Source organism: Oryctolagus cuniculus, chromosome 16 (genome assembly GCF_051225735.1).
Source record: "Oryctolagus cuniculus isolate XC-2025 breed Fujian yellow rabbit chromosome 16, ASM5122573v1, whole genome shotgun sequence".
Lineage (NCBI taxonomy): Eukaryota > Metazoa > Chordata > Mammalia > Lagomorpha > Leporidae > Oryctolagus > Oryctolagus cuniculus.
In genome coordinates this window covers 47,403,530-47,426,685 of record NC_142882.1, presented here as the reverse complement: position 1 = coordinate 47,426,685, position 23,156 = coordinate 47,403,530, and the positions used below count along the sequence as shown (strand labels likewise).

The 23,156-nt window shown below is 38.0% G+C and overlaps 1 protein-coding gene across 1 annotated transcript in view; it reads right to left on the bottom strand.

Annotated features, from left to right (window-relative positions):
• LOC149121727 (histone deacetylase 9-like) overlaps positions 1-22,662 on the bottom strand; it is a 205,481-nt gene extending 182,819 nt beyond the window's left edge. Inside the window, exon 1 of the mRNA XM_089315339.1 lies at positions 22,446-22,662. Coding sequence (XP_089171465.1) covers positions 22,446-22,502 — 57 coding nt within the window. The 5' untranslated portion in view covers positions 22,503-22,662. The remainder of the gene's footprint in view (positions 1-22,445) is intronic.
• Between the last annotated feature and the right edge of the window lie 494 nt (positions 22,663-23,156).

The following is a 23,156-nucleotide window of genomic DNA, read 5'->3' as shown; positions in this document are numbered from 1 at the left end:
ATATTTGTAGCTTAATTTTTAATATGTACCTCTATTTTAGGAAACTATAAGAATAAAATCAAAGAAGTCCATCCTGTGGAAAAAATGTTTTCTGTACGGCAAGTGCCTCCTAAACAAAAATCTATCCAGCACGTCTGACCAGGACACTGGGATTCATTTGTCAAAATTTCTATTTTAAGGCATCACTAATTTCGAGCTCAGTTATTGCCGCCCAATGCCAAAGTGTCACCACTAACGTATATCTAAATGTGCTAAAGTAATGCTCAGTGAAATAATATGTTTCAAAACCAAGCACAGCATGGAAAAATTCTACAGTATGTATTTCCAAGTAAAGATGTGATGGTTGAATTATTACTTCAAATACATTTTGCTAAATTGAAAATTCATATGAAATGCTTTATAGGCTTGAAAAATTTAACTGGAAGCAAAACCCTAGCTATGCCGAAAAGATTCACACTGATTGTTAGCTAATTTGAAAATGACTTTAAGAACATTTCTTACCTATACCAGGGCTGAGGTTTGTTTTCTTTAAAGCAGAATAGTTGGGGATATTTTAATCTACTTTGCTGAACAATGATAACTATAATGACCAACTATGTCTGCCCATAGACTATTTAACTCTGGTGTAAAAAAGTGCTGAAAGCAACCAGAATCTGCAATTTGCAAAACTCAATTGGGGTAGCAAAATTTTTCTCCCAACAAACTGGTTTGTTCACAGGTGCCCTTTCTGACCTCTCCATAAACTTATTTGCCACATGTAAAATTCCTTTTCCTGGTGATGGAACAAAGAGAGTAATGAAAACAACATGCAGTACGTGTTTTCAAGCTATTTTAAAAATAAAAAATCATAGGAATAACTTACGATTCTTTATATTAAGTTGCACAGAGTTGAAGAAGTCATAAACAAGACAATGACATAACTTTGAGAGATTTAACTGGATAGAGATTTAACGGTCCTAAAACTAAAATTTTATGTTAAAAAATCATAGCCTGAAGCTATTTTCATTATTTGACCCTACTGGTTTTTTTTTTTTTTTTTTAGTTGTTTTTGGTTTGGGAGATAGGGGGTGTTAACATACCTGGTGTTAATGGGGTTTAAAATATAAATAATACTGTTCATCTTGCTAAATAAAGCACTGTATTCAGAAAGATATTTCGCTAGACAAGAAAGGCAATCAAAATTCTCTACCACCAAATAGTGCACTTATGATAAGTCATTTGAACCTGGTTCAGTTCCACTCCCCCATCCAAAATGGGGCTGCTAGACTGAACACAAAATGAATGAGATTCCATTCTTTTACCAAAAGAAACTGAAAATTGTTCAATGGAAGTTAAACACAGTGTCTTTGTTGACATCATTGGATGTTAAAATGGTTGAGTAATATCATACATGAAAGTGGAGCCAATACTACTTCTTATCATTCTGTGAATAGGAATTTCAGGATTTAAAGGACCAAAAACCAGCTCAGGAGTTAAAAATGTTAAACCATTATCTCTACCTTCTTGCACTTCCCCACTTGTGTTTACCTTGTAAGAGCTGGTGCAACAACTGGTTCTAATTCTACTTTACTGGAAAGGCTCAAGAGTGGTCATGTTGTTAATGAATTGTTAAACCATCTGCAATCTCAGGCTCACCATCATGAATATGATACATCATTTATTCAACATGCCTGATACCAGCTTTCATCCAATCTGCTATTCAATAGCAACTGCAGATCCTTGAAATATCCTAACTTCTTCCTATTTAGCTACACAGTTCTCTGTGATGAAAAACAGCTCCATATGATTTATATCACAGCAACGATAATGTGAAAGTAGAATGTTTCCTTTCCCAGCTTTACTGTCAGAATCAAGTTTTACTTAAAAGGAAAAAGAAACATATTATGTATATTAAAGATTGTAGATCATTGGTTTTCCCTACCATGTAAGTTTTATGAGAAAGAAGATCACTCAGTAATAGACATCTCCCTAGGATATCTGTAAAATTTGGCATTAAATTAGTAAATCAAGTCAGTCTTTTGGGTTGCTTCTAGCTGTAGTTCACCAGTATGCATGATATTTAGGAACATGCTAATACAACCCCTAAAATCAGTTAACTTCAGCTTTTAAAAGCACTTTCTATAAAAACAAGGTTGCTTCAAAATCAACGCTATTAATCTATAGTCTCTGAGGGAAAAAAACTTCACAAAGAAAGTTTGTCCCAAGCATACTAGAATCTGGGAGGTTAGGGGAAGTAGGGAGATCTGCCAAGAACACAATAAGGGACATATGGGAATACCATTGTGCTTCTTTGAGAAAGCTCAAGGGAGCCAAGAAAACAGGAGCCCAGCATTAGCAGTTAACTGAGTAGTAGACCTCAAAGCGCATGCACGGCTGCCAGCTCTGCTCCCTAAGAGTTCAGAAAGAAGCACGTTGAAGACAGCACTGGAAAAACAGTTTTTAGGAAGCCTGGCATCTGTGGCCCTCAGTGTCTACCACATACTGCGTGGCAAGCTGTGGCTATAGATTGGACCAATGGAATTGATGAGAAATCAGGTTCCTTGGTAGGAGGGAGACAGGACCTGATGATACTTATGTTACATGTAATTTCAGTAGAGCCACTGAGGAAAATAACAAGGGATCCACTATGAAGAAGATCTTGTTCCGAGGAGAGAAACCATCAGGATGTGGATCTTGGTAAGACAAGAACAACCAACGGAAATCAATCTATTTAGTTTATAATCATTGGCTTCACTGGACACAAGTTCTGACAATTCCACTGGCTGAATTTTTGGAAACGTGACTGGTTTTGAGACTACAATGACCAAAATAATAATAATAATAATAATAATAATAATGTATTTTTTGTCATGTAAACAGATCCTCAGTATGACAACCTTCAGAAAAAAAATGAATTAGGGCAGAAGAGTTTTGCTACCATTTCTTTTTAGAAAAAAAAAAGAAAATTTTATTTTATTGATTAGTTTTAAGTTGACCAAACTTACTTCAAACTTACCAAGATCTAAGCAAAGACTATATTGGGGTGAAAAGAAGTATGTTGACAAATTTACCCTAATCAGATCTCACTTGTCATTATATTCATGCCTTATTATGATAAGTATTCAGTCTATAGCAGCAGTAATGTTTTAGTAATATTTAGTACATATATTTTCATTTAGATTTGGGAAATTTAAAAAAAAATTAAGAGTAAATTTGTCATGTATTTTTTATAAGTATTATCAAACTTTCTAGGTTCTTTGGGTATATAATTTTAACTTTGACAACATTATTCCTATTCTGACTATAAATTTTCCTCTTACACTAAATTCTGATTGTCCATGGCCATATGCTTTAAGAATAGATACCAAGAAGTAAGTTTGGTCAACTTAATCAAAACTAAGCAATAAAATAAAAATTTCTTTTTTTAATTTTTTGTTCCCAAAGAAACCTTTTATTTAAGAAATGCAAACTTCACACATTTCCTAAGTACTGTTTTAGGACTATAGTGATTTTTCATGACTCTAAAATAAAAATTTCAAAGAAATTAGAATATTTAGTACTATATACATAATAGCATCATGTTAAAAGAACAACAAATCAATTGACCAGTATTTCACTTTACCTTTATGTATGTCTCTGTGTCTGTGTGTATAAAATTTAGTGCCATATAAAATTACAAAGGTTCTAAAATACTTACATTATCCAAGTGTGTATGATGAGTGCCATTTGGACAATGGTATCAGAAAAGAACAAAACAATGTGTTTTATAGTGGTTGAAATTTAAAAAAAAAAAAAGAGGAAACATCTTCAATATACATGAACTGGTAGATACCAAATTTAGTACAAAGATAAAAAATAACAAATTACTTGGAAGATGTTTTCCATCTTACATTATTTGTTGTATATTTTAAATATTGAGATTAAAAAGAAGTAGAACATCTTTTCATGTGCCTGTTGGCCATTTGGATTTCCTCTTTTGAAAAATGTCTATTGAGGTCCTTGGCCCATCTCTTAAGTGGGTTGTTGGTTTTGTTTTTGTGGAGTTTCTTGATTTCTTTGTAGATTCTGGTTATTAACCCTTTGTCTGTTGCATAGTTTGCAAATATTTTTTCCCATTCTGTTGGTTGTCTTTTCACTCTCCTGACTGTTTCTTTTGCAGTACAGAAACTTCTCAATTTGATGCAATCCCAATAGTTGATTTTGGCTTTGACTGCCTGTGCCTCCCGGGTCTTTTCCAGAAATTCTTTGCCTGTGCCAATATCTTGAAGGGTTTCTCCAATGTTCTCTAGTAACTTGATGGTGTCAGGTCGTAGATTTAGGTCTTTAATCCATGTTGAGTGGATTTTTGTGTAAGGTGTAAGGTAGGGGTCTTCAAGGTCATTAGCAATCAGAGAAATGCAAATCAAAACCACAATGAGGTTTCACCTCACCCCGGTTAGAATGGCTCACATGCAGAAATCTACCAACAACAGATGCTGGCGAGGATGTGGGGAAAAAGGGACACTAACACACTGTTGGTGGGAATGCAAACTGGTCAAGCAACTATGGAAGTCAGTCTGGAGATTCCTCAGAAACCTGAAGATAACCCTACTGTTCGACCCAGCCATCCCACTCCTTGGAATTTACCCAAAGGAATTTAAATTGGCAAACAAAAAAGAGGTCTGCACCCTAATGTTTATTACAGCTCAATTCACAATAGCTAAGACCTGGAACCAACCTAAATGCCCATCAACGATAGACTGGATAAAGAAATTATGGGATATGTACTCTTTAGAATACTATACCGCAGTAAGAAACAACGAAATCCAGTCATTTGCAACAAAATGGAGGAATCTGGAACACATCATGCTGAGTGAAATAAGCCAGTCCCGAAGGGACAAATACCATATGTTCTCCCTGATCGGTGACGACTGACTGAACACCAAGAGGGAAACCTGTTGGAGTGAGGTGGACACTATGGGAAATGGTGGCTTGATCAGCATAGCCCTGACTGTTAATGAACAACTAAATACATTATCCCTCTTAGTAGTTTTTTTATCTGTTCTACTTAATATGACTGGTTTAGATCTGTAATTGATGCACAGTTATTCTTAAGTGTTGAAAATTAACTGAAATGTGATCCCTGTTGAACATGGTGGTGGGAATGGGAGAGGGAAGAGATGTATAATTTGGGACATGCTCAGGCTGACTTGCCCCAAGTGGTGGAGTTGGAAGCATACCAGGGGATTCCAATTCAATCCCATCGAGGTGGCATGTACCAATGCCATCTCACTGTTCCAGGTGATCAATTTCAGTTCACAGTTGGTCATGGTGAAGGGACTGGGAGTCAAAGGGAGCACATTGACAAGTCTAGTACCTGCTAATGCTAACTGATGGAGTAAATAAAGGGGAGAGTGATCCAACATGGGAAGTGAGATACTCAGCAGACTCATAGAATGGCAGATGTCCTAAATAGCACTCTGGCCTCAGAATCAGCCCTAAAGGCATTCGGAGCTGGCTGAAAAGCTCATGAGAGTATTTCAGGCATGGAAAGCCAAGACACTCTGGCAAAAGATCTCTGCGAGTGAGATCCCAGTGGAAAGAACAGGTCATCAAAGAAGGAGGTACCTTTCTCTGAAGGGAGGAGAGAACCTCCACTTTGACTATGACCTTGTCTAAACAAGATAAGAGTCGGAGAACTCAGAGGGCTTCCATAGCCTTGGAAACTCATGACTGGAGCATAGGGAGATTACTGATGCCATAGACAGGAGTGTCAATTGGTAAAGTCAACAACAGGAGTCACTGTGCACTTACTCCTCATGTAGGATCTCTATCCTTAATGTGCTGTACATTGAGATTTAATGCTATAACGAGTACTCAAACAATATATTTCACTTTGTGTTTCTATGGGGGTGCAAACTGTTGAAATCCTTACTTAATGCATACTAAACTGATCCTCTGTAAAAAAAAAAAAAAAAAAAAAAAAGAAATTATCAATTCCCAACTTGACTCTCACTGGGATTAAACATGACAATAGGTCTGCTCTGATTTCATCATCACTTAAAAAAATCATCTATTATTTTTCACTTTATGTTTCAGTGTGGGAGCAAACTGTTGAAATCCATACTTAATGTATACTAAGCTGATCTTCTGTATATTAAGATAATGGAAAATGAATCTTGATGTGAATGGAAGGGGAGAGGGAGTGGGAAAGGGGAGGGTTGTGGGTGGGAGGGACGGTATGGGGGGGAAGCCATTGTAATCCATAAGTCGTACTTTGGAAATTTATATGCATTAAATAAAAGTTTAAAAAAAAATTTTCAAGGAAAAAAAAATAAATAAATACATTTCTTTAATCAAAAAGAAAAAAAAAAAGAAGTAGAACATCTTGTAAGTGCTAATTTGAGACAAGGGTTTATTCTAGTAAGCTTTCTTTCCAATCTAAATTGTTTTTAAAATACCATCAGGACTTTGACTCAAGGTAAAAAGTAGGCATCAGTGACTAAGAAAGGTACCACAAGATTTGGAAGGTCTAGAGACACAGGTAATCAGAGTTATGAGTAAGCTACAGAAATTGTTAGTCTGTATGAGCTAAACTACACACAAGTAATGGTATCTGTGGAGTTCAAAGCCAAACCCAAATGAAGATGCTGGAAATGGGCCTATTCAACTGCTATGGGGTAGGCAGTTAAAACTGTAAGTCAGAAGTTGAATTATTAGACCTCAGAAAAGCAGATGGCCAGAATAGAAATCTAAAAATAAATAAACCATGCAGTGGGAGTATGACAGGCAGGTCAAGTAGGTAACAGGTCTTCCACCAAGAATCTGAAAAATCGATATAATCAACTTTGACTTCACCCAAGAGCTGGTAAGAGGTTTTTGGCTTGTCACTTTTCAGAAGTGTAAATCAGTCTCTAAGTTAGCTAACCTAAGAGTTTTCAATAAGAGCTGGGATACCTGCTGCAATAAAAAGTAAGAATCTGTAAATCAAGAAAGTTTTCCACAAGAGTAAACAGGTAACTGTCAAGGTATCTCCCTTTCTCAGATGTGTAGCTAGCCATTCAACAGGGGATAGAGGATATAACTGTATTATTAATATATTTGTCTTTTTCCTCATTTAAGTTGAAGAATCAAATAGAAAAATAAGTCAGGGTGCTCCAATTCTAATCATTGACATTTATCCTTTATGAATGTGAGACATGAAATTTGAAATACAAAAGAACTTTAGCATCCTCTCAAACATGAATTTATTGTGGATATCTACAACTAATTATGGTCTTGCCAAAGTAACAACAAATAACCAAGTCAATAAAAAATGCATGCTTTCAAAAAAACCACTGAAGAACTTTTGAAAAACCATTTTTTACAAGAAACAAGATCCAAAGAGACAAGCCCTTTCTAGCCTCTGATGTTTTTCAATCACAATGCCTAGCACATAATCAAATATTACAAGACACACAAAGAAATAGAAAACATGAGACTCTCATTCAAGTGACAAATAAGGTAATTGAAACAGATCCCAGGTGATTCAGAATTACCTGATAAAGACTGTAAAGCAATTATGATAAACATGTTAAAGAACCTATGGGAAAATATGGGTAAAATGATGAAGAGAACGGGAATTTGGAAAAGAGATGTGGAAGCTCTAAAACATAGAAATCCAAGTAGTACATAACTCAGTATATGAAATGAAAAATTATTTTGAATGCATGAGCAGCAAATTGATCAAAACTGAAAATGGGAACAATGGACTTAAAGAGAGCATAAGAAAAAAGAAAAAAGAAATTATCTGGATGGATGCACAGAGAAGCAAGCAAGACTGAGGAAAATGAACAGAGCTTCAGCATCCAGAAGGACAATGAACTGATCAAAAATCATATAACATGGCCCTCAGGGGGTAAAGAGAACAGAGCAGAAAACAACGTCGAAGAAATCTTAGCAAAAAGTTCTCCAATTTTTATCAAAAGCATCCAGCTCAACAAACTTTAAGCAGAATATATATCAAGAAAAATATGCCTAGTCAAAAAGTTCTGAAAAACAAAGATAAAGAATTTTAAAAAATAGCTGGTGAAAAAGATTCATTAAATCATCAAGTGGTTCAGTTATAACGACAGTTGATTTCTCATCATCAAGAAAAAGAAAAAAAATAAGTATGTTGTAAAGACATTTTTGAGTATGAAATAATTGTCACTATAGCATTATAAACAAAATGATGATTTAATTAAAGATCAAATGCCTAGAAACATATTTTCATACAAACAAAAGATGAGAAAATTTGTTGCCAATAGAACTGCAATGCAAGGAATGTTGAAGGAAATTCTTCAGACTGAAAGAAAATTAAATCAGAGCATCAGATATATTAAACACATGGGAAAATATAAATTTTATAAGTTATATGTACACATGCTCTTCCTCACACACATACACATGCACACCCAAGCACACATGAACACACCCTTTAAACTTGTTTAAAACTTTTCCACGACCTAAGAAAAATAAATAACTTAATGTGAAGATCTATAATAAATGTAAAAATAAAATACTTCAAAAAGTAACACAAAGGACAGGAAGAAGTGAAGAGAATTATGCTCTACTATGATAAGTCTCAATAAATATAAAAAGTTTCAAGTCATACAAAGTAAGTTTCTTGTCCTAGTGGAATTAAATTAGACATCATTAACAGAAAGATATCTGGAAAACCCACAAATACTGAAACACTAAATAAGATACTTCGAAATAATTCATGTGTCACAGAAGAATCAAAGAGGAAACTGGAAAGTACTTTGAGCATGCTGAAAATGAAATATAACAAACCCAAATGTATAGGATACAGCTAAAGTAGTACTTAGAAAGAATTTTATAGCAATAAAATGCTGGTAGTGAAAAAGAAGAAAAGACATGAGTCTACTTTAAGAACTAAAAAGATAACAAATGAAATTCAATGTAAGCAGAAAAAAAGGACATGAAGTTCAAATCACTGAAAGAGAAGACAGAAAAAAGGTTAAAAATATTCAGAAACTCATAGCCTGGTTCTTTGAAAAGAATGTTAAAATTAATAAATTTATAGAGGGAGGGATGGAGAAAGGGAATTTCATTCTATTCTCAGAACTGTATCTATGAACTGTATTAAACCTGTCAAAACTATAAAAAATAAAATTAAGAAATCTAGCCAGAATAATCATAAAAGGAACTTGGATGCAAATTACCTCTATCAGAAATTAGAGTTGACATTACTACAAATTCTACAGATGAAATGGTAATTACTTTAGAAAATAGTTTATTTTTCTTATAAAGACACACATATGGTTAACATATCACACAGTTATTCCGTTCTCAGGCATTTGCCCAAATAGAATATAAATATACTCATATATCTAAAAAAAGATTTGAAATATGTTTTTACATGGACTTTATTCATAATAGCCCAGAACTGAATTGAATCAACACATTGGTCAATAATTATACAACAGAATAGTACTCAGCAAAAATATTAACAAACTACTGATCCATCCAGTAACATGGAAGTATCACTTAAACATTTTCTTAAGGGAAAGAACAGCATGTGCTCTAACTGCCACATATATGAAGTTCTGTAACAGAAAAAAGAACAGGCTTTAACAAGAAAATATCAGATGAATATTTCCTTCACTTGGGTAGACTAGTAATGGACATAATGGAGCTTTCCAGGGAGATTTAAATATTTTGTAACTTGTGGTGGTAGCCAGGTGTTTTGTCAAAAGGCATCATGTCATTAAAAACCTACATCTTCTACTCAATGTACATTATGTCTTGGCTAAAAATAAATTATATTACCTAATTCTGAAAAAATCTTGACAGATTACTAAACCATTTTCAGCTACACACAGTGAAAATGTTAAAGAAAGAATTTACCTAGAATTTGGGTAACTGATTAGGGTAAAGATGTCCACAGTCTAATTCTCAAAATGCATGAATATTTTATACCCTAAATAATGAGACTTTGTATATTACAATTAGGATTAAAGACCTAAAAATGGGAAGAGTGCCTGAATTATCCAGGAAAGCTCAATCAGATAGCATACTTACTTTATTTGCTTGCTAATTTTTTTCTTTTTTTTAACTCCATCACTTTTTCATTTCCCACCCGCACCTGGTCCCTGGCAACCATTCTTCTGCAGTCTGTAACTGTGACTTTGGCTATTCTAGATCTCATAGATAAGTGAGATCACATATTATCTTTCTGTCTCTGGGGTTATTTCACTTAACCTAAATTCCTCCAAGTTCTTATATGTTGTGGCAAAGGGCAGGATTTTCTCACTGTTTTTTAATGGTAAATAATGTTCACACACACACACACACACACACACACAATATCCTATACCCACCCATATCTAAGGATATGGAGGTTGTTTCCTTACCTTGGCTATTGTGACTAATGTTTTGGTGATCATGGAAATGCAAATAACTCTTTGAGAAGTAGGCTTGCTGGATGATATTTAGCCCTATTGTAATTTTCTGAAGAACACCTACATTTTCTTCTATATGCTGTGTGAGTTTACATTCCCACCAATAATGTGCCTCAGTTTCCTTTCTCTGCATCCTCACCAACACTTCTCATTTACTTCTAAGAAATGATCATCACGATGGGTGTGTGCTGATATCTTATTATAGCTTGGATTTGCGTTTTTTGTGATGATTAGTAATATGGAGTAACTTTTCATACACCTGTGGCCACTGGTGTGCCCTCTTGTCTGAAGTGCACGTTCATGTCACCTGTTCACTTTTTTTTGACAGGCAGAGTGGACAGTGAGAGAGAGAGACAGAGAGAAAAGTCTTCTTTTGCCGTTGCTTCACCCTCCAATGGCCGCTGTGGCTGGCGCGCTGCGGCAGGCGCACCGCGCTGATCCTATGGCAAGAGCCAGGTACTTATCCTGGTCTCCCATGGGGTGCAGGGCCCAATACTTGGGCCATCCTCCACTGTGCTCCCTGGCCACAGCAGAGAGCTGGCCTGGAAGAGGGGCAACCGGGACAGAATCCGGCACCCCCACCGGGACTAGAACCCAGTGTGCCAGCGCCGCAAGGCGGAGGATTAGCCTCGTGAGCCGCGGCGCCGGCCCACTTGTTCACTTTTAAATAGAGCTTTTTGAGTCATTTTGCTAGTGAATCATATTAATTACTTAGACATTTGGGATATTTACCCCCTATGGGTACTTTCTACCATTTGCAAACCAGAGTGATTTCCTTGGACTCCTCGCCCATCTCTTGCACATTTGGCTTAGGTGGGAGCAAAACACAGGAAAGGAAAGGAGTCAAAGAGCCTAACCACTTACAGTCCTTTAAGGAGCCTCCCGTCAATCACATCTATGCTCTGTAATATTTTGCTTTGTTTTAAAGAATTAGCTTCTGGGGACTGGCATGGTGGCACAGTGGGGAAACTCGCTGCCTGTGACACCAGCATCCCATATGGGTGTGGTTTCATGGTCTGGGTGCTCCGCTTCCAATCCAGCTCCCTGCTAATGGCCTGAGTAAAGCAGCTGATTGGATGATGGACCTGACTGAAGTTCCTGTTTCTGACTTTGGCCTGGCCTAGCACTGGCCATCTGGTGAGTTAACCCACAGAAAGATCTGTCTCTCTCTCTCTCTCTCTCTCTCTCTCTCTCTCTTTCTGTGTGTGTGTGTGTATGTGTGTGTGACCCTCTTCCTCTATAACTCTGACTTTCAAATAAATAAATAAATCATTTTTAAAGAATTAGCTTCTGGACCTGCTCTGATGCCAAGCAGATATCCATGGCTCCCTGCTGATCAGACTGATATTCCAGCCAGCGTCACCAAGGCTGTAGGAGTGGCTCTGGGCTTTGAGTCCAGCATCTTAATGAGTAAGCTAAACACCCACAACTAAAATCGATTTTTAAGTCAAAAGCAGTAGGAGGAGACAAGGAAGGTTATTATATAAAGATAAAGGGAGGCCGGCGCCACGGCTCACTAGGCTAATCCTCCGCCTTGCGGCGCCGGCACACCGGGTTCTAGTCCCGGTCGGGGCGCCGGATTCTGTCCCGGTTGCCCCTCTTCCAGGCCAGCCCTCTGCTGTGGCCAGGGAGTGCAGTGGAGGATGGCCCAGGTGCTTGGGCCCTGCACCCCATGGGAGACCAGGAAAAGCACCTGGCTCCTGGCTCCTGCCATCGGATCAGCGCGGTGCGCCGGCCGCAGCACGCCGGCCGCGGCGGCCATTGGAGGGTGAACCAACGGCAAAGGAAGACCTTTCTCTCTGTCTCTCTCTCTCTCACTGTCCACTCTGCCTGTCAAAAAAAAAAAAAAAAAAAAAGATAAAGGGATTATCCAGCAAGAGGAAATTACAATTGTATAAATATATGCACACAACATTAGAACACTCAAATATATAAAATAAATACTAACAACCATAAAGAGATAGAATGCAATACAATATTAGTAGGGGATTTTAGCACCTAACTTTCAGCAATGACAGAATATCCAGATAGAAAATCAACAAAGAAACAGTAGAGTTAAATTGCTCCACAAATTGGACCACTTACAGAATATTTCATTCAACAGTTGCATAATATACATTCTTCTCAAGCACAAGAAAGTACATCAGTATTTGGTAATTAGACAACTTACTTTTGGATAACACAGGATCAAGGAAGAATTAAGAATTTTTGTGAAATGAGTCAAAATGGAAACACAAAATGCCAAAAACTGGGACACAGCAAAAGAAGCACTAAGAGACAACATTATAGAAATCAGCACCTATAACAATAAGCAGAAAGACTCCAAATAAACAACTTATTATTGTACCTCCAAGAACTAGAAAATCAAGAATAAATCAACCCACAATTAGTAAAAGGAAGAAATAGTAAAACTCAGAACACAATAAAGGATATAGCTACTGAAAAATACATAAAAAGCCAGTGAAATTAAGAGCTGGTTCTTTGAAAAAAAATGTTAATTGACAAACTATTAAGCAGATTGAGAAAAAAGTAAGAAGATTCAAAATATACAAAGTCAGGGTTAGAAAGAGAAATATTACAAGTAGCATCATAGAAATACAAGTGATTGTAAGGGATTACTGTGAACAAGTATTTTCAACATATTTGATGATCTAGAAGAAATGAGCAAATTCATGGACTCATACATCTTACCTAGGTTGAATCAAGATGAAATAGAATACCTAAATGGATTAATAATGAATAGTCAAATTGCATCAGTAATCAAAGTTCTCCCATCAGGGAAACATCCAGGACCAGAGATGTTCACTACCATATTATACCAAACCATTAAAAGAGGATTGACATCAATCAGTTTTAAACTATCTGCCCAAAAGAAAAGGGGGCAGTTTTTCCAAAGTCATTCTACAACACAAGAATTGCCTTGATACCAAAACAAGACCAAGAAATAACAAAAAGAAAAACTACTAGCCATTATCCTTGATGAACATAGAAACAATACCCTTAATAAAATAGTAGCAAATAAAATTTGAAAGATTAATCACCATGATCAGGTCGTATTCATCTCAGGGCTGCAAGGACGGCTCAATATATGCAAGTCAATAAATACAGTGCACCATATCAACAGAACATGTGATGATATGTTAATATTCTCATCTCAAGAGATGAAGAAGACATCCATCATGATAAATATTTTGTATGAACAGATTAAGTACTGAAAGAGCATACCTCAACATAATCAAGGCCATCTATAACAAGCCAACAACTGGCATCATATTGAATGAGGAAATATTAAAAGCTTTTTCTCTAAGATTTGGAGCAAGACAAGCATGCCTGCATTGGTTTTGATTCAGTGTAGCACTGGGAGTCCTAGCCAGATAAATTAGGCAAGAGAAAGAAATAAAGGGCATACATGTTGAAAAGAGAAGGCAAATTGTCAGTGTTTGCCATTGACATGACCTTATACAGAGTGAACTCAAAGACTGAACCAAAAAGCTATTAACACAAAACAACAAGTTATTTAAAGTTACAGAATAAAAAGTCAATGTGAAAAAATTACTAATGCTGTTCTATAACAGTGAGTTATTGGAAAAAGGAACCAAGAAAGCAATCTATTTCCAATACCTACCCAAAAAAATCCCTAAAATCTCTAGGAATAACTTTAATCTCGGTTTAAGATATCCACAATAAAACTGTAAATCATTGATGAGAAGACAAAGAAATGGAAATACTCCCATGTTCATGGATTGGAAGAATCAATATCAGTAAGAGGTCCATCAGCCCATAGCAGTTTACAGATTCAATGCAATTCCTACCAAAATACCAATGACATTTTTCACAGAACTAGCAAAAACATTACTAAAATTTGCTTGAGGGGTGGGCATTTGGTGTATCAGTTAAGACTCCTCTTGGAATATCCACATCCTGTATCACAGAGCCAGATTTCAAGTCTAGGCTCTACCTCTAATTCCAGCTTCCTGCTATACAGCCTGAGAGGCAGCAGGTGATGTCCAAAGCACTTAGGTCCCTGCTACGCACGTAAGAAATCCAGATTAATTTCCAGGCTACCAGCCATGGCTAGCCCAGCCCCAGCTGCTGTGGGCATTTGGGGAGTGAACCATCGATAATTTAAAAACATACTTTTTTGGCTTGGTCATTGTCGCTCCCCCTCTTCACGGAGGAACGACACTAGACCCTGCGCTGTTCTTTTGTCTGCTCGGCCCTTCCCGGGTTTGCTGCTGGTTCTTCCCGGGTTGGCTGCCGTCCCTCCACCTCCGTGGAGGGGCGGGCCCCCCTGCCACTTTCCCCACTTCCGCGAGGGAGCGGCACACCGCCGGCCGGCTCTCTCGGGGGCTGCTCAGATGTTCCTCAGGTGTTCCCCTTAGATGTTTCCGGTGCATGTTGTCTCTCTCCTCCTTTATAGTCCTCTTCCACCAATCCCAACTCTGCTACCCACACGCCGAGTACGCTGCTCTCCTCCAATCAGGAGCAGGATCAGCTCCTGCAGGTTACTGGTCGAACTGGAGGCAGCTGTGTAAAAGTTGTTTACTCCTCTCCCAGTGCCATATTGTGGGAGAGCAGATGCATAGAATAAGTCTTAATTACAGTAACTTAGTCTAGTCTGAGTTGCTCCCCACAGGTCATTTGACCTAGAGATTAAGACACCAGTTGGGACTAACACATACCATATCAGAGTTCCTGGGTTTGAGTCCTAGCTGAACTCACGATTCCAAACCCTGCTAATGCACACTCTTAGAGGCAGCAGGTAATGGTTCAAGTACTTGCTTCTCTACCATCCACATGAGAGACCTGAATTGAGTTCTTGGCTCCCAGGAGCTTCCTGGCCAAGCCCCAGACACTGTGGACAGAGTGTGAGCTCTCTGTGTGTCTCTCAGTATCTCTCTCTCAAGTTTTTTTTTTTTTTAAAGATGTATTTATTTATTTGAAAGTCAGAGTTAACACAGAGAGAAGGAAAGGCAGAGAGAGAGAGAGAGAGAAAGAGAGAGAGAAAGAGAGAGAGATCTTCCATCCACTGGTTCACTCCCCAATTGGCCGCAATGGCCATAGCTGGGACAATCCGAAGCCAGGAGCCAAGAGCTGCTTCCACATCTCCCATGTGGGTGCAGGGGCCCAAGATTTGGGCAATCGTCTACTGCTTTCCCAGGCCATAGCAGAGAGCTGGAATGGAAGTGGAGCAGCCGGGACTCGAATTGGTGCCCATATGGGAGACCAGCACTGCAGGCAGCAGCTTTACCCAATATGCCACAGTGCCAGCCCCTCAAACAAGTTTTTTAAGAAACATAATTTTAACATACTAGTGGTTCATAAAAATAATAAAAAGATATTTTAGAATCAAACTCTGTTGAAAATTCTTTTTATATGTCAACTAGTAGGGAGCTCAAACATTACCTAGAGAAAAACATTGCTTTAATACATACACATTCATACACCACATCACACTGTTCAGCCACTGACGCCTGCATATGCAATGGTGGTCCCACACGTTGCAATGGAGCTGGAAAATTCTATGGCCTAGTGATGTCACAGCCACCATGAAAGTGTAACTGAATGCATTACTTATGTGTTTGTGGTGATGCAAACCTAATGTGCTATTAGTCATATAAAAGTATAGGACATATAATTATGTACAGTAAATAATATTTGATAATGATGACTATGTTACTGTTTTATGTATTTATTATAACATACTATATTTTATCATTGTTTTAGAGTATACTCCCATTCGTATAAAAATAGGGTAATGCTGGCCTCATAGAATGAACTTGGAAGAATCCCCTCCTGTTTGATTTTTTTTCATATATTTTAAGAACTGTCATTAGTTCTTCATGAAATGTTTGGTAAAATGCAGTAGTGAAGGCAGCTGGTCCTGAGCTTTACTTTGCTGGCAGATTTTTAGTACTGATTCAGTAATAAAGGTTTTTATTGCTGACTCAGTCTCATTACTTCTCATTGCTCTGTTTGGGTTTATGTGACTTCATGGTTCAATTTTGATAGGTTATATGTGTTTAGAAATATATCTGTTTCTTCTAGGCTTTCCAATTTGTTGCTGTATAGTTGTTTATAATAGACTATCATCATCTACTTCTCTAGTATCAGTTAAAATGTCTACCTTTTCATCTCTGATTTTATTTGTGTAGTTCTTCTGTATTTTTTTGTTAGTCTAGCAAAAGTTCTGTGAATTTTACCTTTTCAAAGAAACAATTTTCATTCTATTGACATTTTGTATTTTTAAAGTGCTTTTTCCTTTATTTCTACTCTGATCTCTGTTATCTTTCCTTCCATTAAGTATGTGTTTGGTTTATATATTCTTGACTTCCTAAGTCCTTGAGTTGCATAATTAGGTTGTTTCTTAAAATTCTTTCTTCCTGTCTTCTTTCTTCCCTCCTTCTCTCTCTTCCCTCTCCCCCTTTCTTTTTTGCTTTCTCTCTTCCATCTTTCTTTCTACCTATTTTCTTTTCTCTTTCCTTTTCTTTCTTCTTTATTTTCTGTTTCTATGTTTCTCTTTCATTCTTTTTATTTCTCTTTTCATTCATTCTTTTTTCTTCTTTCTTCTCTTTCCTCCCTATCTTTCATTCTCTTTTCCTTTCTTTTATTCATTTTTTTCTTCAATTTATCTTTTATTTTTCTTCTTTCTTTCATGTAGGTGCTTATTTCCTATAAACTTCCCTCTTAGAACTCCTTTTGTTGATTCAGCTGGTTTTGAGATATTATTTTCATTTGTTTCCCTTTTTGAGTTCTTCATCAATCTATCAGTCATTCCTACACATTTTGTTTAATTTATATGTAATTGTAAAATTTCTAAGGTTCTTATTGTTGATTTCAAATTTTATACCATTGTGGTCACAGAAGATAGAATTTTAAAAATTTGTTGAGACTTACTTTGTGGTCTAACATATGATCTATGCTGGAGAATATTCCATGTGCTGATAAGAACAATGGATATTCTGCAGCTGTTGTATGAAATGTTCTGTAGATGTCTGGTAGGTGCACTTAGTCTATAATATAATTTAACAATGATAGTTCTCTGTTAATTTTTTGCTGAATGATAAAATTGGGTGAGTCCTCCACTATTATTGTATTGGAGTCTCTATCTCCTTTTACAGATTATATTTGCTTTATATAATTGAGCACTCCAGAATTGATGTGTATATAATCACAATTGTCATATAATCTTGTTGAGTTGTTCCCTTTATCACCATGCAGTCTCTTTCTATAGTTACTGACTTAAAATCTATTTTATCTCACATGAGTGTAGCAACTTCTGCTTGTTTTGGGTTTCCATTTGAACATTATATCATATTCTATCCCTTCACTATGTATGTCTTTATTGGTGATGTGAACTTTTTGTAGGCAGCATATCATTAGATCTTGTGTTCTTATTAACTTATCCAGTCTAAATATTTTAATTTTTATAATATTTAATATTATATTTACATTCAAGGTTATTACTGGTAAAGACATAATTGTACTCATTTTTTTCTGGTTGTCTTGTGTATTTGTTGTTCTTTCCTTCCTCTTTTCCTTCCTCTTATTCACCTTTGTGGTTTTTGGTTTTCTGTAACAATAAGGTTTAATTCCTTTTTTTTTTTTTTTTTGTATTTGCATTACTGGCTGGTATAGTACTTTTTGTGTTTTCATGGTGGTTATCCTTTTGCTTCTCAAGGAGGTCTTCCCTAGGCATTTTTGTAAGGCCAATCTGGTGGTGTTGAATTTCCTGCTTCCATTTGTCCTTGAAAGAATTTATTTCTCCTTCAGTTCTGAATGATAGCTTTGTTGGGTATAGTAGTCTTGGTCAGTTATTTTTTCTTTTAGGGTTTTGAATATATCATCCAATTCTCTCCTAGACTGTAAAGTTTCTATTGAGAAGCTCAGTGTTAGTCTAATCAGGATTCCCTTATGTGTGACTTGGTGTTTTTCAGAATTCTTTCTTTATATTGTAATTTTGATGGTTTAAATATAATGTATCACATGGATCTTTTTTGGTCAACTCTATTAGGAATCCTGAGGACTTCTGGGATGTTGAATTCTGTGTACTTCCCATGATTATTTGAGCAGAACATCAAAGTTAACTTGACATAAGAGTTTAGGTTCTTGCATATTTCTCAAGCATGTAAACAGCCCTGTACATATATCCCCAATAAGTATGTAGCCCTCTAGATTCTTAGGAATCTGGTAAGACTTTTCATAGCTTTTATACACATCTCATTTTCCAATTTTACCTGGGAAGCTTTTGGTTATCCTATTGTCAGGAAGCCATAAAGTTTATCAATTGCCTACATTTTTTTTCCAATGAAAGCTTCTGGAAAAAAGGTTTCCACATTGGGTGAATCCCATATGACACCCTATAAAGACAGCCTTGCACAGTGTGTTTTGCACAGAAGCACCATACTGATCAAACAATGACAATTTTCTGGGAATGAGGCTTTGAAGGAACTCCAATCCCATTCTCCAGTGTGCCCACTCTGGGGACTGCCAAGTTGCTGATTCTCACTGAGGAACAGGCTGTTCTTTGTGAAGGGTACCATGGAGCTAGCAAGGGAAGACTGGAATAGAGCAAATTAAAACAGCACAAAGCTCACAGTTCTTACCAACTTCATCTAATTTGTCCTTTTAAACATGTTCAGTTATTACAGACCATTGGGTAATTTCAGTGTTTTGAAAAATTTCATCATGAAAATGCTGCTATGGCTTTTATGGAGGAAAGAATATTTGGAGGTTAAAGCTCATATTTTTGTTGATGTCATTGTGGCAAAATGACTTGGAATTCCACTTGGAATTCCCTACTGAAGTTTATTATGTGGCTAACCTAGTAGCTGGCTGTTTCAGTCTTAGTTGTGCTATAATGAGAGAGAAAGCACATTCAAGAGAGTTCATCCAGCATAGTTCAAAAGAGCAAAATCCTGGAAAAAACTAAAATGCCCAACAGAATAAACAACAAACAAATTATTATATATGGCAGATGTTTTATACAAATGTAAATGAATGAATCACAGATCATTTCAATGTGGATAAAAGCTGAAAAAGAGCACATTCAGAACAAAGAGAGAGATCTTCCATCTGTTGGTTCACTTCCAAACTGCCCAAAACAGCTAGGCCTGGGTTGGATCAAAGCCAAGAGCTTAGAACATAAGGTGGGATGCAGGGACCCAAGTACCTGAGCCATCACCAGGGTGCACATCAGCAGGAAACTGGAGTGGAGGGAAGTTGGCATCCAAAATGGTGTCATGACTATTGCCCTGTGCCACTATTATTTCACTAAAATACTGGTTTATTGGGAGAATGGGACAGGACGTGTGAAAACTGAATGCAGACACAGAAAATGAAAAAACAAACATCAGGGTTGGACTTTTTTACCTTTATCATCAAGAGTTGCTTATCAGCATCCTCATATGCTTTCCTATTTATTCCCCGGATCTGAATGAAGTGAATCCAGCAGCCATGAGTCCTTACACTCCTGTCAGCAGTGCTCCCAGCCCTAGTCTAGGTCACGGAGGTGTCCCTAAACACAGCTCTCGGCCCCAGCTGTGTGTCTTTTTCATGGTGGCTCAAGTCACTTGTGATCTCTGCCTTTCCCACACGGCATTCCTGTAGTCCTGCCCCAGTTAACAGAAGACAAGGGGCTCAGACCCTACACCTGCCAGAATGGCACCAGTGCGTCTGTTTTGGTCCTACCTGTCAAGCTGTTCTCTTTGGGGTTTGACAATCAGAAAGATAAAACCAACTCCCAAATCTGGAATGTGCACCCAGAGAAGCTGAAACTATGCTGGAAGGTCTGCTCCTGGGTGTTCCATAGTGTGCATCCGTGAGACTCTGGTCCACTTTTCATTTGCAGATAGCTGAGATGTCAGCTATGGACAACCTATCCCACTGTCAATTCCAGGAGGCTGAGCCTCAGAGAAGTGAATGTGATTTGCCACAAGTGATACAGGATGTGAGTGGCAGAGCCTGGATCAAGCTGTCTTGATTGCTAGGCAACCTGACTCTTTCTCCATTCTTTTCTGCGCCTGCTGTCTCCTTAACCAGGAAAAGGAAAAGCATTTGTGTGATTCCTGTTCTGAACATCGATAGCAAATGTGAGCACAGCCGTGGTCAGCATGGCCATGCTCTGTTTTGTTGACATTTTGTTTGTCACTGGCTGCTTTAATAGTCAACTCCTGAAAACGGAATTATGGTTTGGTTCAACTCTCTTCGTACGTATGTTTGTCTGCTCCATACACAGTGAGGCTAATGATGATGATGACTTTGATGTGCATAAGTAATGTGTGGGCATTCTACCGGAGGCTTCTGAATTAGTGATTAAAGTTCCACAGACTTAAAACAATTAGGAATTGTGAATGCTAACATAGCTAATTCTTTTTGTTACCAAGTGAGGCCATATCGGTAATCTTGAAAATTATAACATCGTGGCACTGTTGGTGTCTTCCATTTGAATTCTTCTGAAAATAAGACCCCTAAATATTCTTCTTTTCAAAATTATTATTATTTTTTTGAAAAGCATAACGCACGAGAGAGAGACAAAGGGAGAAAATTTTCATCCATTTGTTCACTCCCCAAATACCCACAACAGCCAGGGCTGGGTCAGGCAGAAGCCAGGAACCAGGAACTCCATTCCAGTTTCCCATATGAGTGGCAAGGTCCCAAGTACTTGAGCCATCACCTGCTGCTTCACAGGGTGTACATTAGCAGGAAGCTGGATCAGAAGCAGAGGTGGAATTTGAACTAGGCACTGGTTTATGGGATGCAGGTGTCCCAAATGACAACATAACCCCCTGTGCCACAATGCTTGTCCTGAATTATTCTTTTAAAATGTCAATTTATTTCAATACTACAAGTGACATTACTCAAACAGGAAGAATTATTCCTAAAATGCTACTGAAAGGTTGGTTCCTTTCCATAAACTGTTCCTTACCAAAGATAAGGACTGAACTGCAAGCACTACTTTAATGACCTGCCAACTCCCTGTGATGAGCAATTAAGGCCCTGATGCTGATCAAGTCAAAACTGTTTTCTGTAGATTCTGACACAGAGTCAGAGCACAGCCTTCTGTAACAAGCAATGCAGCCTACGCTTTTAATCACAAGTGGAACAATCAGGTGTAATTGAATAAAAATTTATTAGACATAAAGAAAAATAACCCTAATTAGATTTTATCTTAGATTAACAAAACTCACAGTGCCTATGTTGTTGGTCATAATATATTTCCCATAAGACCCACGATCAGTAAAATACCAAATCCATCACCACCCAGATTGCATTATGAAGTGTGTGAAGCAGTGCATTAAAAGGAGTGTTAGCACCAACAAAGTTTATTGGGGTAACTGCATTCAAGACTCACATGGCATACCTTTAAATTGCACCGTTAAAATACCAAATAAAATGTCAACGTCTGTCAGGTCTCTGGCTTTTATAAATTGTTTAGACTAGGAAAGGTTGGGGTTTGGACATTGTTCTTTTCTTGTGATGTAGAAAAGAAGAGACCATAAAAAAGAAAAAGAACAATAAAGCATAGCTCCTTTTTGAAGCTCTTTCATGGAAAAACATACTTTGGATCATTACCCTCCTAATCAACAATTTCCTTCTTCCTCCCGGAGCCTTCACGGCTGGTATTTACCTTTCTCCCCCTCCTTCTCCCTGGGTGGTATTCGGAGCTTATATATTCTATTCAGTCATCATATTTTTTAAATCGCTTCAAAGGAGAGTGCCAGGATGGCATGACAGATCTGTATATACTAAGGGTATTTTTAACTTGGACCATGGCTGGTCTCCCCATTTCTATGGTCTTAAAAACACAGAGAGCCCTGACCACAGAATATGCTGGAGAAGAGGAAGGCCCTGCGAGTTGGATCGGCTACTTCCTACCTCCAGACGAGTGATTATCACACCTCAGTGGCCATCCGCCTGCCCTCTCCCCTTCAGCTCTCTCCTCTAATCACCGCACCACACTCCCCGCAACTCCCCAATAATAACATCTCTGCTTCGGTTTCTTCTCTGGAGTTCCCACACTTCATGCAACCCAGACCTCACCTTCAGCTCTCCTGAGGCCACTTTGGAAGCCAGCTCGATGACACAGCCAACAGCCATGCGCGCCGCGCCGGACGAGTGCAGCTCATTCCAAACGGTGTCAGTGTCCACCTGAGCAAACAGTCGGCAGAGTCCAGGGAGGGAAAGAGAGAGAGAGAGAGGAAGGGAGGGAGAGAGAGAAGAAGAAGAAAGTGAAAGCAAAGGGAAGCACGGAGTAGGCAGGGGAGTCGGGGGAGGGGAGTAGGGAGAGAAAGCAAATCTGTGAGGAAGGGCTGGCAGGGTAACCGCCTATGTACAATAACAGTAGTCTTCCGTCTTGGCCAGCACAACAGGCCTTCTGGACGTGGCTTTGCTTATGCTTTTTCTCTACAGTGACTTCTCCAATGGAAACACATTCCTGCCATGCCTCACTGCCATTCCCTGTTTAGATTTCTCATTACAAACAGCATTACATAGGCCGGGTCTGGCCTCGGTACAGACCTGCAAGAAACCAGGCCCCAGTAGTAGACAGAGGAGAAACCAAGAGCACTTAGTTATACATTAAAATCGGATTTGCAGGTGCTAGAGGGGGAGAATTTAAATACCTCTCTGCCTGCAGGTTTCTAGGGAGCCAAAGACAATTAGGCAGCAGGTAGCGGTAGCCGTAAGGAGGAAGTAGCAACCACAGAGCAGCCCCTCTAACTGCAAGGAAGGAGTGTGTGATCCTCACACTCA